At 39.6% G+C, this 12,189-nt stretch overlaps 1 protein-coding gene across 1 annotated transcript in view; it reads right to left on the bottom strand.

The window, feature by feature from the left end:
- The window catches only part of COL4A4 (collagen type IV alpha 4 chain), a 124,627-nt gene that overhangs the window by 95,531 nt on the left and 16,907 nt on the right, over window positions 1–12,189 (bottom strand). Inside the window, exons 4-6 of the mRNA XM_049768923.1 lie at window positions 6,014–6,148; window positions 4,919–4,963; window positions 3,897–4,013 (exon numbers count right to left, since the gene is read on the bottom strand). Of these exons, the coding sequence (XP_049624880.1) occupies window positions 3,897–4,013; window positions 4,919–4,963; window positions 6,014–6,148 (297 nt within the window). The remainder of the gene's footprint in view (window positions 1–3,896; window positions 4,014–4,918; window positions 4,964–6,013; window positions 6,149–12,189) is intronic.

The raw sequence follows: 12,189 nt of genomic DNA, 5'->3' as shown, positions 1-12,189 counted from the left end.
GACACCAGGGGATCGAACCGCGGTCCGTCCAAGGCTAGCGCAGGCAAGGCAGGCACCTTACCTTTAGCGCCACCGCCCAGCCCGCTATTTTTAAATTTTATTTCATTGAAACCATTGTGATCTACAAAGTTCTTCATAGCTGAATTTAGATATACAGGGAGTCAGTGTCATTCCCACCACCTACTCTGAGGACAAAGCTTGTAGTGATGGCTCAGCAGGGATAATCCACCCCCAGCCCTGACACAGCTATGCTGGGATGTTTAGCAGTGCTCTGGGCCTCGGGGCTACCAGATAGTGTCAGGGATCAAACTGAGGTTCCTGTCTGCAAGGCAGGTATTCCTGACCATTGGACTATCTTCCTGGTCCTCAAGCAAGGATTCTTAGCTGTGGAACACTACAGCCTCTGTGGGAAATAGAGTTGTCCCAGGATTTCTGGCCCCTGCGTCCTCTCATCTTTCTATTTGTTCTCAGATACAAATCAAGATGTGGTTGTGCATATGCACCTGTGAATAGATTGTTTGCAGATACCACAAATTCAATGTCAATTTCCCACCACCAGTGAACCCCGAGTACATCATATACCACCACCCTTTGTCCCCTGAACTGCCAGTATAGCAGTCTATTTAAGTTTAGATTGTTAAAGTTCAGGTCTCTTGGTTTTATTGGGTTTTTTATTTGTTTGTTTTTGTTTTTGATTTTTAGTTTTTGGGTCACACCCGGCAGCACTCAGGGGTTTCTCCTGCCTCTATACTCAGAAATCACCCCTGGCAGGCACAGGGGACTATATGGGATGCTGGGATTCGAACCACAGTCCTTCTGCATAAAAGGCAAATAGCTTACCTCCATGCTATCTCTCTGGCCCTGATTTTATTGTTTTTGTCTTTGTCTTGGATATTTAGTTCTGAGACCAATTGATCTCTGGCTCCTTATTTTTCTTTTTTTCCTTTCTTTTTAGTTTTATAGAAAAATGCAGACATACGTGGTAAAACAAAGTAATCTGTGTCCCAAAGTTCTATCAAAAAGATTAAAAAAAAAAAGATATAAGGACAGTAAAGGGTGTGTGTGTGGTAGGTTTTTTGTTTTGTTTTGTTTTGTTTTTGTTTTGTTTGCATAGGCTCAGCAAAAGATGTGAGAAATAGAAAGTAAAAACCTTTGGCCTAAGATCAGGGAGACACTACCCATGAAGCATTCTGCCATAAGACCAACTAGAGGCTCCTGGCATACTAAGTTGTCTAATTCCAAAGTCTTTCTTTGTGGTCCCAATAAAAGTTCTTCTAATCAGTTGTTGCAGTCAGGTTTCTATAGTTAGAGATCCGGTTTTTGCACAGATCCTATGTTGAAGTCAGGGTCTCATGGAATGCCTTCTTGTTTCATCTCACCATTAGGTGGCAATGTAGGAAACCCTACCCTGAAAGCAAGTTGTTTCCAAGTCATCAGGATGTCATATGAACCCACTCTGGAGTTAGTCAGTGCCAGGATAGCATTTAGCCTTCCTCAGTAGAAGTCTGATTTCTGGTGGAGGTGCAGAAATCCATGCCAGATCCATAAATGGGATCCAAGGTTCAGGTGTAAATGGCCATTTTCTGATCGTTTGAAGCCTAAGCCAAGTCACTATAACAAGTGTTCAGGGTGAAAGACTCCCCTGCAATATAAAATTTATAAGTTCCTATCCCTGTTTGATAAGAACTTGTTCCCATGCATAAGATTTCCTCATTTTAACGTACCTATGCAAAAAGGAACAGTGCCACAGGATACTACTGGAGCATATGAGGATAAAAATAGCAAGCTAAAATCTCTATAACCTGGTTCTAAGATGAACTCAGAACCCAAAGAAACTTATCTATTAGAATTTCCTACTAAACATATTCGAAAAAAAAAAAGAAATGGGGAAAAATACCTCTATATAAGGAAATAGACAATAAGTAAATGTATCTGAATAAATATACAATAGTGGGCCAGAGTGGTAGCATAGTGGTAGGTTGTTTGATTTGCATGCAGCTGACCCAGGACGGGCCCAGATTAGATCCCCAGAACCCCATATGGTCTCCCAAGCCTGCCAGGAATGATATCTGAATGCAGAGCAAGAAGTAACCCTGATCACTTCTGGGTGTGGCCCAAAAGCCAAAAAAAAAAAAAAAAAAAGAAAAAGAAAGAAAGAAAGAAAGAAAGAAATATACAAAGAAAATATACACATTCCCTTTAAGCATATTATTTTTGTATGTTTTTTATGTTTGCTGCAAGTCTGTGCAGATCATTTTTTTTTAAAGTGAATACAATATCTCAATGTATTGTTTTTTTGAGGGACACAACAGGCAGTGTTACTCCTGACTCAGCACTCAGAAATTACTCCTAGAAGTCTCAGGGAACAATATGGGATGCCAGCGATCAATCCTGGGTTGATTGCATGCAAGGCAAATGTTCTACCCTCTGTGTTATTGCTCCAACTCCTCAATGCGTTTTTTTTTTATCTTCATCAAAATTATGCTACTGAATAGCCAAATATCCTATTTGATATTTTAATACGTTAAACTTGGTTACTACATCAAGTTTCCCCTTTTGCTCCTCAAAAGGCCAGATGACTGAAAGTCAAGCTCTTTTAGCAGAGAATTTAGTTTCTCTGAAAAATATTTTATGGTTTTATAAGTTTAGTCAACAGTTTCCTTGAGAAATCAGATTGCCCTATACAAATAGTTCTAATACACATAAATTTTCACAGTTAAGTAATACTAATCTTCAAAACAATAGAGTTCCAGGTTCCTTATAAACTAACTACACAAAGTACACACTTCATTGTTATTTTATTAATCCACATATTATTTATATTTAAAACAATTAACATTTTAATTGAATTAAAGAACCATGATTTATAAAATTATTGAATAGTTAATTGCTCAAAGCTGCTTTTATCAGCTCCTTTTGACATGATGACCTAGATATAACCTAAAACATTGTTCCTCAAAGGGAATAAGGGATTGCTGGAATGATTCAGGGAGGTAATGGTAATCATACCTTCAGGTGCAATTTGAGGGGAGAATTTCTTTCTTTTTATTCCATTAAAGAAGAAATATTTTCAGTGGGTGGGGGACTGGAAGCTTTTTATTTATTTTTTTTCTGTAAAGAGGGCAGAAGGTCAAATAAGTCTGGGAACCTTTAATTAGGAGAGCAGGACAGCAGAGAAGAGGAGGGCATTATTTTTCTGGCATTGCTCATGCTTCCTGGTTAGAGTTGTGGTATGGAAACAGCTGAGTGTTTGCATTTAAAAATCACAACTTCGGGGCCGGGCGGTGGCGCTAAAGGTAAGGTGCCTGCCTTACCTGCACTAGCCTAGGACGGACCGCGGTTCGATCCCCCGGCGTCCCATATGGTCCCCCAAGCCAGGAGCGACTTCTGAGCGCATAGCCAGGAGTAACCCCTGAGCGTCACCGGGTGTGGCCCAAAAAAACCAAAAAAAAAAAAAAAAATCACAACTTCACAGGAGCCCTTCATCCCAATCTGCATCCCTAATAATAACTGTCTGTATTAAAATACTTTCTGTTGGGCGTATCTGCAGGGGGTGATGGGTTTGTAGCAAGAATTCTATGATAAGCAACATTCATTAGGCTAACTGGTCTTCTGATACCCTTTTCTTGGTATTCATTCTCTGAATAGCAGCCAGGAACCCTTTCATGGGGATGAACAATCTCAATAGATCATCTCCTCCTTAGAGTCTTTCTATGCCAGGGAACTAAAATCCATCTCTTTCCATTGTCTGCAAGGTCCCCCCATGCTCTAAGATGTACCCAACTCTCTGAAGTCACAGAGCAGTTCCTTTGCCTGGTTTATTGAATATATCAAGAAGGTTCTTCTGTAGAGCCTTTTCACATAAACCCCACCAGGATGAAGTGTGAGTATCTTACTGGGGGGCCCTGGGGGTCACGAGGTCCTCTGTCTCCTGGAAACCCCGGATCACCTCTTAAGCCTTTACAGCCATCAGCACCAGGTTTGCCTCTGGGTCCAGGAGGCCCTGGGTGACCCTGCAGAAAACAAATGTAGAAGTAAAACAGTTTTTATAAGAATGTTGTAATATAGATTTTATGGGGTTTAGAAACCAAATTATGACAATGGTGTCTTCCTGGGTTGTTTACTTTGATGATACTTTAGCATATAAAATAAATAAACTGGGCCCGGAGAGATAGCACAGGCGTTTGCCTTGCAAGCAGCTGGTCCAGGACCAAAGGTGGTTGGTTTGAATCCCGGTGTCCCATATGGTCCCCCGTGCCTGCCAGGAGCTATTTCTGAGCAGACTGCCAGGAGTAACCCCTGAGCACCGCTGGGTGTGGCCCAAAAACCAAAATAAATAAATAAATAAATAAATAAATAAAATAAAATAAATAAACTTTCCTATGCTCCACTTATAATTTGTTGTGGAGGACTCTGGAAACTTTTTTTTAAAAAATCCTTAGAAAGATACTATTGGATTGCAAAGATCCCCCAATATCTTTCCTTTTTAATATTTTTTTTCAATTTCAAATGAGTTTTAAGTTTATTTCTAAGTTGGTATCTATCAACAACTAAAATATTTTACTGTGAATATACACACATTTTCATAACATTGTACATAATACAGTATTTTTAGTGTATGTTGTGTAATGTTTTTTTCTAAGTTTTTATACTTGATCTCAATATAAAGTATTTTAGACTCAGAGTCATTACACAAAATTAAAATACAGATATATTTTGCACTAAGATGGTAAACTTAGAAATATTTATTATCTATGAATGTGTGTATGTTTGCACATATAAAAATAAGCATAAACATATATACATATATATATAGAGAGAGGAAGATAATATGTAATTTTAAGTGGTTATGGTATTTTTGAGCTTTTTAAGAGCTATGACCTTGATAAAATAACAGAGAAAAGTTAGGGATACTTACAGGTATACCATCCAAACCAGGAAACCCAGGAACACCAGTTGGACCCTAAAATCCCAGACAAAACAAAGTCAAGATATATAAGTTACTAAATTATTAATTTATATGTTTTATTTGCTTTAAAACTTAATGACATTACAAAACCATTAGCAGTATTTATACAATGTTAACATTAAGAATAACTGTTTGGGGTTCTTAGGAAGTCAACCCCTGAACAGTATAAATTTGAAGAAAAATTCAACCCTATATGATTCAAAAATTCAACTTCTTAGAAACTATCCCAGAAAAAACAACCTAATAGAAATGTGAACATAGATGCTACAGAACAGTATTTCTCAAGTAGAGAATTTATGGCCTCTCATGTGCTTAGAAGATATTCTAAAGGGGTTATGCCTAAAATTAGGTAAATGGAGACCATGGCATGAGACTAGTGGCTATAGAGGAAAGAGAGACATTAAATACACACACACACACACACACACACAGAAAAGTGACCAATAAAAGCAAGGAAAGGTTAAGAATTACTAATCTAAACCTTCCTCTGATTGTGGCCCTCTTCATATAATGCCCTCATCTGGGGACGCCATGTTCTATTCTCATACCATAGGCAATTTGCACAGTTTTCACATGTGGTCTCCATTGAATATTCTGGTGCTGAAACATTATAGTCTAAAATGCAATTGAGAAATGCTGATCTAGAGGACTATTCTCACTCAATTAAACTACCTGAATTTGGGGTGGAATATCAAAAGAAAATAAGTTAGATCTACATATACTGATGGGATATGACTTGAAAACCATTTTGCTGAATGAAAAATATAACAAAAAGTTTTGGGAGATTTAGTATGGAACCATACTATTATTTGGCTAAATCCAGAAATTCCTGAATTTAGAAGACCTGACAGGGTACACTGGTACACTTGTGGGCACAGTAAAGGTTACATGTGCTTCACTGGAAAGAGCTTAGGGAAAGAAGCCTCATACTGCAAAAAGAGTTTTGACTTCATATATGATAAGAACATAGTACCATCAATACTTTCAGTGAAGAACCAAACAGGCCACAGCAGTACTGGTGAAGAGATCACTGAGTAATCTTACCTTGTCTCCTTTGTCCCCCACTGCTCCTGGGCGGCCACTGTCACCTCTTAACCCCTTCTCTCCTGGAAGCCCAATGGGTCCTGGCAGTCCCAGGGACCCAATTGGGCCCTGTGGCCCTGGTGGTCCGGCTCGACCCTAAGAAAAAATATTAAAACTGTGTTTGGGGGTGATGGGGAAGATTTAGGTCTCACTCAAGACTGGAGAATGAGGATTGAGTAAATTGTATCTCACAAATGCTAAAAAAATTACAAAATTAGTTATAAGAAATAATGCAAGCATGTGATTAGCTGCAACATGGATGATCTGGAAGATACCATGTTAAATGAAGAAAGCCAGAAGAAGGATAGATACAGAGTGAGCTCACCTATATGTGCTAATTAGAATAAATGCTTGAGGGAATACAATGGTTTAAATGGGGTGTGGCTTTTTAGAACACTCTTGACCACAGAATATAGTGAATAAAAAGAAAAAAATAGAATGGAGAGGGAGAAAGACAAATGTGAAGTAATGGGGGTCAGGGGTCAAGAGGATTCAGGTACATTGGTACTGTTAAGGAAGGACACAACCAAATATCCAAACCATGGAGTCAACAAACACTGAAATCATGAGATCCCAAATTTAACGACCAAACACAAAAAAGGTGCCTGTCAAGATGGCAGGCTGGGGGTGGAGGTGGAAGGTGAGGAATCATGGGATAGGCTCTGGGACATCTGTGGAAGGAAGTTGATACTGGTGTTGGGATTGGTGCTGAAACATTATAGTCTAAAATGCAACTATAAATAACTTTGTAAATCACAATATTTTGAAATAATTTAAGAATACAAAGAGATAAACGAAGAAAAGAAACAGTAATGCTACTTATTGGAACCCAAATTGAAGTCATATGATAGATCTGAATTATGTATTTACAGAGATATGCATCAGTAAACTTATGATTCTTCTGATAAATATTGACTTGCTTAACAAAACAAGAATACATAAAAAGTGCTTCTCATTACTGTAGTTGACATATTTGGAGAAATAACTAGATTTTTATTTATTCATTTGGCTTATAATTTGTCAGTCCCTTTACAGGAGAAAGCCATTCCATTTTTGTTTTTTAAAACAAGTTATTTTTTTAATTTAAACACCATGGTTATAAGGTTATTCATAAAACAGTTTTTTCCACAGATAAAATTGTTCATGATTGAGTTACAGTCATACAATGTACAACAACCTTCACCAGTCCAAGTTTCCTACCACTAATGCCACCAGTTTCCCTCTCACCCTCCCAGATGTTTTCTACCCTGATGTCTCTAGGGTATTCATTTTTCTTCTCTCTATCTCTTTTTCTCTCTCTTCCTTTTTTTAAAAAAATGTTTTGACTTAATTTTTATTTATTTATTTATTTATTTTATTCCCCCAACCCTTAATTTTTATTTTTAATTTGGGACATGGCTTGCCAGGTCACATTACCCAGAATGCAAATTTCCATAATAAAAATGTCACTCCCTTTTTTTAGGGGAGGAAGATTTGTGACCTCCCTTTCCTCTCTCACCCCACATGAGCATTCTCTGAGCCACGGACAATGTCTGTGCTCCCTTTGTGCTATTCTTACATTGTGAGAAGATGAACTGAGCCACTAAATGAATGTTCCATTTTAGTCCTTCATAAGTATCTGTGAGTTTCCTGGATTTCTCTGTTTTGGGGGAAGGAAGTGTGTTCTCAGACACACATGATCCTGTCACCCACAACTCCCTCCTCTTCCACTCTCTGCACAGTGTCTACATATAGCTCCTTAAGGGGTGCAGATGGCACTGTTCTCGCCTTACAAGCCTTACTTTAGACATCTCTAACTTCCTGCTGCCCCTTCGCATCTACTTCCATACAGTGGTTTCTCTGGCTTTAAAAATTCAAAAGGAAACCCCTCACCTGAAATTCCATACTCTGTTGATCTTTCCTCTCTACCCAGTCAGAATTCTGGGATCAGTTTTGCATATTTATATTTTTGCCTGCCCTTTCATATAAGATTGTTTCCTAGCCTTTCATTTTTGAAATCCAGCTAAAATTCAGGGAGATAGATTTTGTCTTATCTCCTCGGTGTCAAATAGTATCTGTGAACTTACTGTTTCTAAATGGATCACCCTCTTGCTCTGCCTCCTCCATGACTCTTTTGAAGACCAACCTGAATATGTCTTCAAATTGGAGGGCCAGGAGTGTTCAAAAAATGGGCATGCAGGCTTTGCTTGTGGGAGAGCTGGGCCCAATCTCCAGCACTGGAAGACTCTCTAAGTACCATGCTGAGAATAGATACCCCCCAAAACACACCCTTAAATCAGATTATGACACTGCCCTATGTTTCTTATTTAAAAACTCAAGTGACACTGCATTACAATACTGTATAAGTTTCAGATGTGTCTTTAAAAACAACTCATGTGAGGCATTCCTGAAACATAAACTGCCCTAATATGACATCATTTCAAACAAATAAATAACATTCTACATGAACATTATCACAGGACATTTACCAATAAAAACCCAATTTTCTTCTTTACCATACGATTGTCTCCATTTACCTTAATTACTTTTTCCACTTTCTATTCTGGTGACCAATGGACCTAAAGTCTGAACTCTTGGGTTTGTTTTGTTTTGTTTTGGTGGGGGTGTATACCCAGCTGTGCTTGGATTTCTGATTTTTGATCAGTCCAGAGAAGTGATCAATCTTTGTGGTGCTCAGTGAGGATTGACCTTATGGGGTGCTGAGGATAGAACCTAGGTAAGACTCATGCAAGGCAAACACAATCTATCCAGCTCCACACAATTTTGTTGTTTTATGTAGTTCCTCTGTTTACTTTCTCTCCATGACACATATTTGTGAGCTCATGCAGACTTTGTTTTGATCTGATTTATTTCACAAAGCACGTTGCCCTCAGGCCCAGTTTTTACAACCTGGCTGCCTTCCATCTGGGTGTAGATAAAGCCAGGTGCTCTTCTTCATCTTCACAGCCTTGCAGGGTGTGCCCCAATTTTCCTGACTGCCACATGTCATAACCTTCCTACTCCCACCCTCAAACATCCAAACTCTGGACTGTCAGCTACAGGAATCATCCTGTTCTGGGAACTTGAACACATTTTCTGGACTCCTTGCTGCCCAGATGATCCAATGACCCACTCCTGCACCACATGCACCTCCTTGTAAAGCAGGAACAACCCGCTAGTGCCCCTTTTATCCCAGCCAGAGCTTCCTCTCCATTTTCTTCTCAGCATCTCAGCACCCCATATATTCAAGTTGTGTATTTTGCTCATTAGACCGCTGGTTGCATCTCTAATCAGACCCTGCATCAGGTACCATGAGCACAGTGTGATTTCTCCCCCTTTCACTGCTCAGACTCTGACTCCCGGAAAGTACTTTTGAACAAATGAACATAGATCTATGTAGATTAAAAATACAAAATATAAAGAGATCCACGTGTTGGGTGAGTCCTCCCCCTGCACGGTGTTTTTAACCCCTTAGACAGATGGGTCTGATGAAGCAGGGTAAGGGCAAAGAAATAATTCACAAGCAGTTAGTTAAAGTTTCATCGAAGTCAGCTTGCTTTTATTCCATGGCCTTTCTCTGCCATATGCTTTTCCTCACATGTGCTTCTCTGCTGAGCTTTCTGCTACCCCACACCCTCTGCCTTTTGCTGCTTCTCTCCCCCTCGTTCTGCTTCTTTCTTGCCTCCCCTTCGCCTGACTTTTTTTTCTTTAAAATAGCCCACGACATCCCAGGTGTGGGCGGGTCTGATCATCCAGGTGGGATTAACATCTCCAAAGAAAGTTTAGGTAAAAGGGAGCTGGGGGCAGGGTTACAGATTTACTAATGAGCATAGGTTGACAGTTTGAGCACATATCTACAAAATGAGCTCAGATCCACAGACTGAGCACAGATTCAGAGTGAACACAGATACACAGAGGGAGAACAAATCCAATGAACCAGCACAGACCCACAGAGTGAACAAAAGGATCCACAGAATGAGCACAGATTCACTGAATTACCATAGATTTACTGAGTGATCACAGATCCACCAAATAACCCTGGATCCAATGGCTGCCACTGAGCTCATGGGTCCAGCAAATGCCCCCTCTCCTCAGATGCACTCCCACCTGGCATGGTGAGGGATGTAATTTTTGAACTTTGAAAGAAGTAATTTGGCCCAACGTCATCTTCATGACTAAAGCCCTGATTTCATATATTCAAAATTATTAGCTTTTTAATAAAAATAATATGTAGGAACAATACAATCATTTGGATGAACTAAACAAATCTAAAATCAGTGTTTCTAAATCACACTTCTAATCTCAACGTTTAATTTGTTGAGAATTTGAGGAGGGGAGATGAACATCTTTGGTTCACATGACTTTTTAGATAACTCCCTTTGCAACTTTAGGTCAACTCAACATCCACATATCCAATTAAGAGAAGATGTTCACAATGAGATGTTCACTAGAAGGTTTCCCCCAATGAGGTGTTCACTAGAAGGCTTCCCCTATCTGTGAGAGATGACTGGGCAGTACCAGACCTCACATTGCTGTGGTGTCCATGGTCAGTGGTATCTAGAGCTAGTGCCACCACATTACAGTGTAGAAATAGCACAGTGTTAACCTGAAGTCAGAATGTCTACCTTTTTTTGTGCTTTTTAACAATTATCAAAGCTTTTGGAAACATCCCTTCATATCTCCTTGCCCAAGCAAACAGCATGTCAAAGCCTATTTACACATACTATTATTTCAAGTCTATGGTTTGCATACTAATCTAATTAATACTAATACTAAGAAACATACTAATCAACAACAAAATAAATGCATTGACACCGCTGCTTCAGTAGAAACATGTTAAAAGATTCTAAATCCAGTCAAAGCTGCCATTAGACCCAGTATCCCTTGTATACACTTTCTTCTCCAGGCTAGCGGCAAGACCATTATTCTACCTAGTCCTAAATATCTGCTTCAGTGAAGATAAGGTGCACAGACTGGAGCTCTCATCTCTTGCAGGGAACCAGGAGATACTAAGAAAAAAGGAAGAACTGACAGAGGTGTCAGTAATGATGAGGTGATGTCAAAGGGGAGATGAGTTGGCTGGATAAGCTTTGTGGAAGGAGACAGGGGTGAGAACAAGGATAGATAAGTAAGAGTTTACTATGGGGAGAGGGGGTTTGCAGAAGAGCACTTTATGAGAGTTGAAGAAATGATGTGGATTAATGATATATGCTCTGAGCAAAAGTTGCCAAACTAGAGGATAAAAGAAATATTCTCTGCATACATGTCTCACATTTTCCAAAATTGTATACAAGAAATGGCATCTTGCCATGTCTTGAGTGAGGTAAGTGAAGACAGTGTCACAGTTGGCGCTGAGCATCTTGCCATCAGAACTTGGACAAAGACAGCACATAAACAAAAAACTCACAAGACAAAGATGACTTACATGTCATAAAAATATAGATTCAACAAGAACTGTCAGCAACCAAAATCTCTGCCAAAATGCCATACAACAAATTGTCCTTGATCTTTCCTTGCCCTTTCCTTTCTTATTTTGTTTTGTCTTGTTTTTGAATCACACTCAGTGATACTCAGGGGTTACTCCTGGCTATGTGCTCAGCAATCACTCCTGGCTGGAGGGACTATATGGGACGCTGGGGGATCGAACTGTGGTCTGTTCTAGATCAGCCGCTTGCAAGGCAAACGCCCTACCACTGCGCCACAGCTCCAGCCCTCCAATTTATTTTGTTGTTGCTTTTTTCTTTTTGGGGGATCCACACTCAATGATACTCAGGGGTTACTCCTGGCTATGTGCTCAGCAATCACTCCTGGCTGGAGGGGGCCTTCCTTATTTTTTTCTAGGTACCACATATGGTCCCTGAACTTTGCTAGGACTGATTTCTGAGTGCAGAGCCAGGACCAATTCCTGAGCATCACTGGGTATGCCATAAATAAAATGTTTATTTGCTATTTTTAATTTTTATTTATTTATTTTTGGTTTTGGAGCCACATCGGTGACCCTCAGGGATTACTCCTGGCTATGCACTCAGAAATCGCTCCTGGCTTGGGGGACCATATGGGACTCTGGGGGATTGAACCACAGTTCATTCTAGGCTAGCTCGGGCAAGGCAGACACCTTATCACTTGAGCCACCACTCCAGTCCCCTTTCTTATTTTTT

Source organism: Suncus etruscus, chromosome 2 (genome assembly GCF_024139225.1).
Source record: "Suncus etruscus isolate mSunEtr1 chromosome 2, mSunEtr1.pri.cur, whole genome shotgun sequence".
Lineage (NCBI taxonomy): Eukaryota > Metazoa > Chordata > Mammalia > Eulipotyphla > Soricidae > Suncus > Suncus etruscus.
The sequence above is the reverse complement of the archived record's forward strand: the minus strand, read 5'-3'. Positions and strand labels throughout refer to the sequence as shown.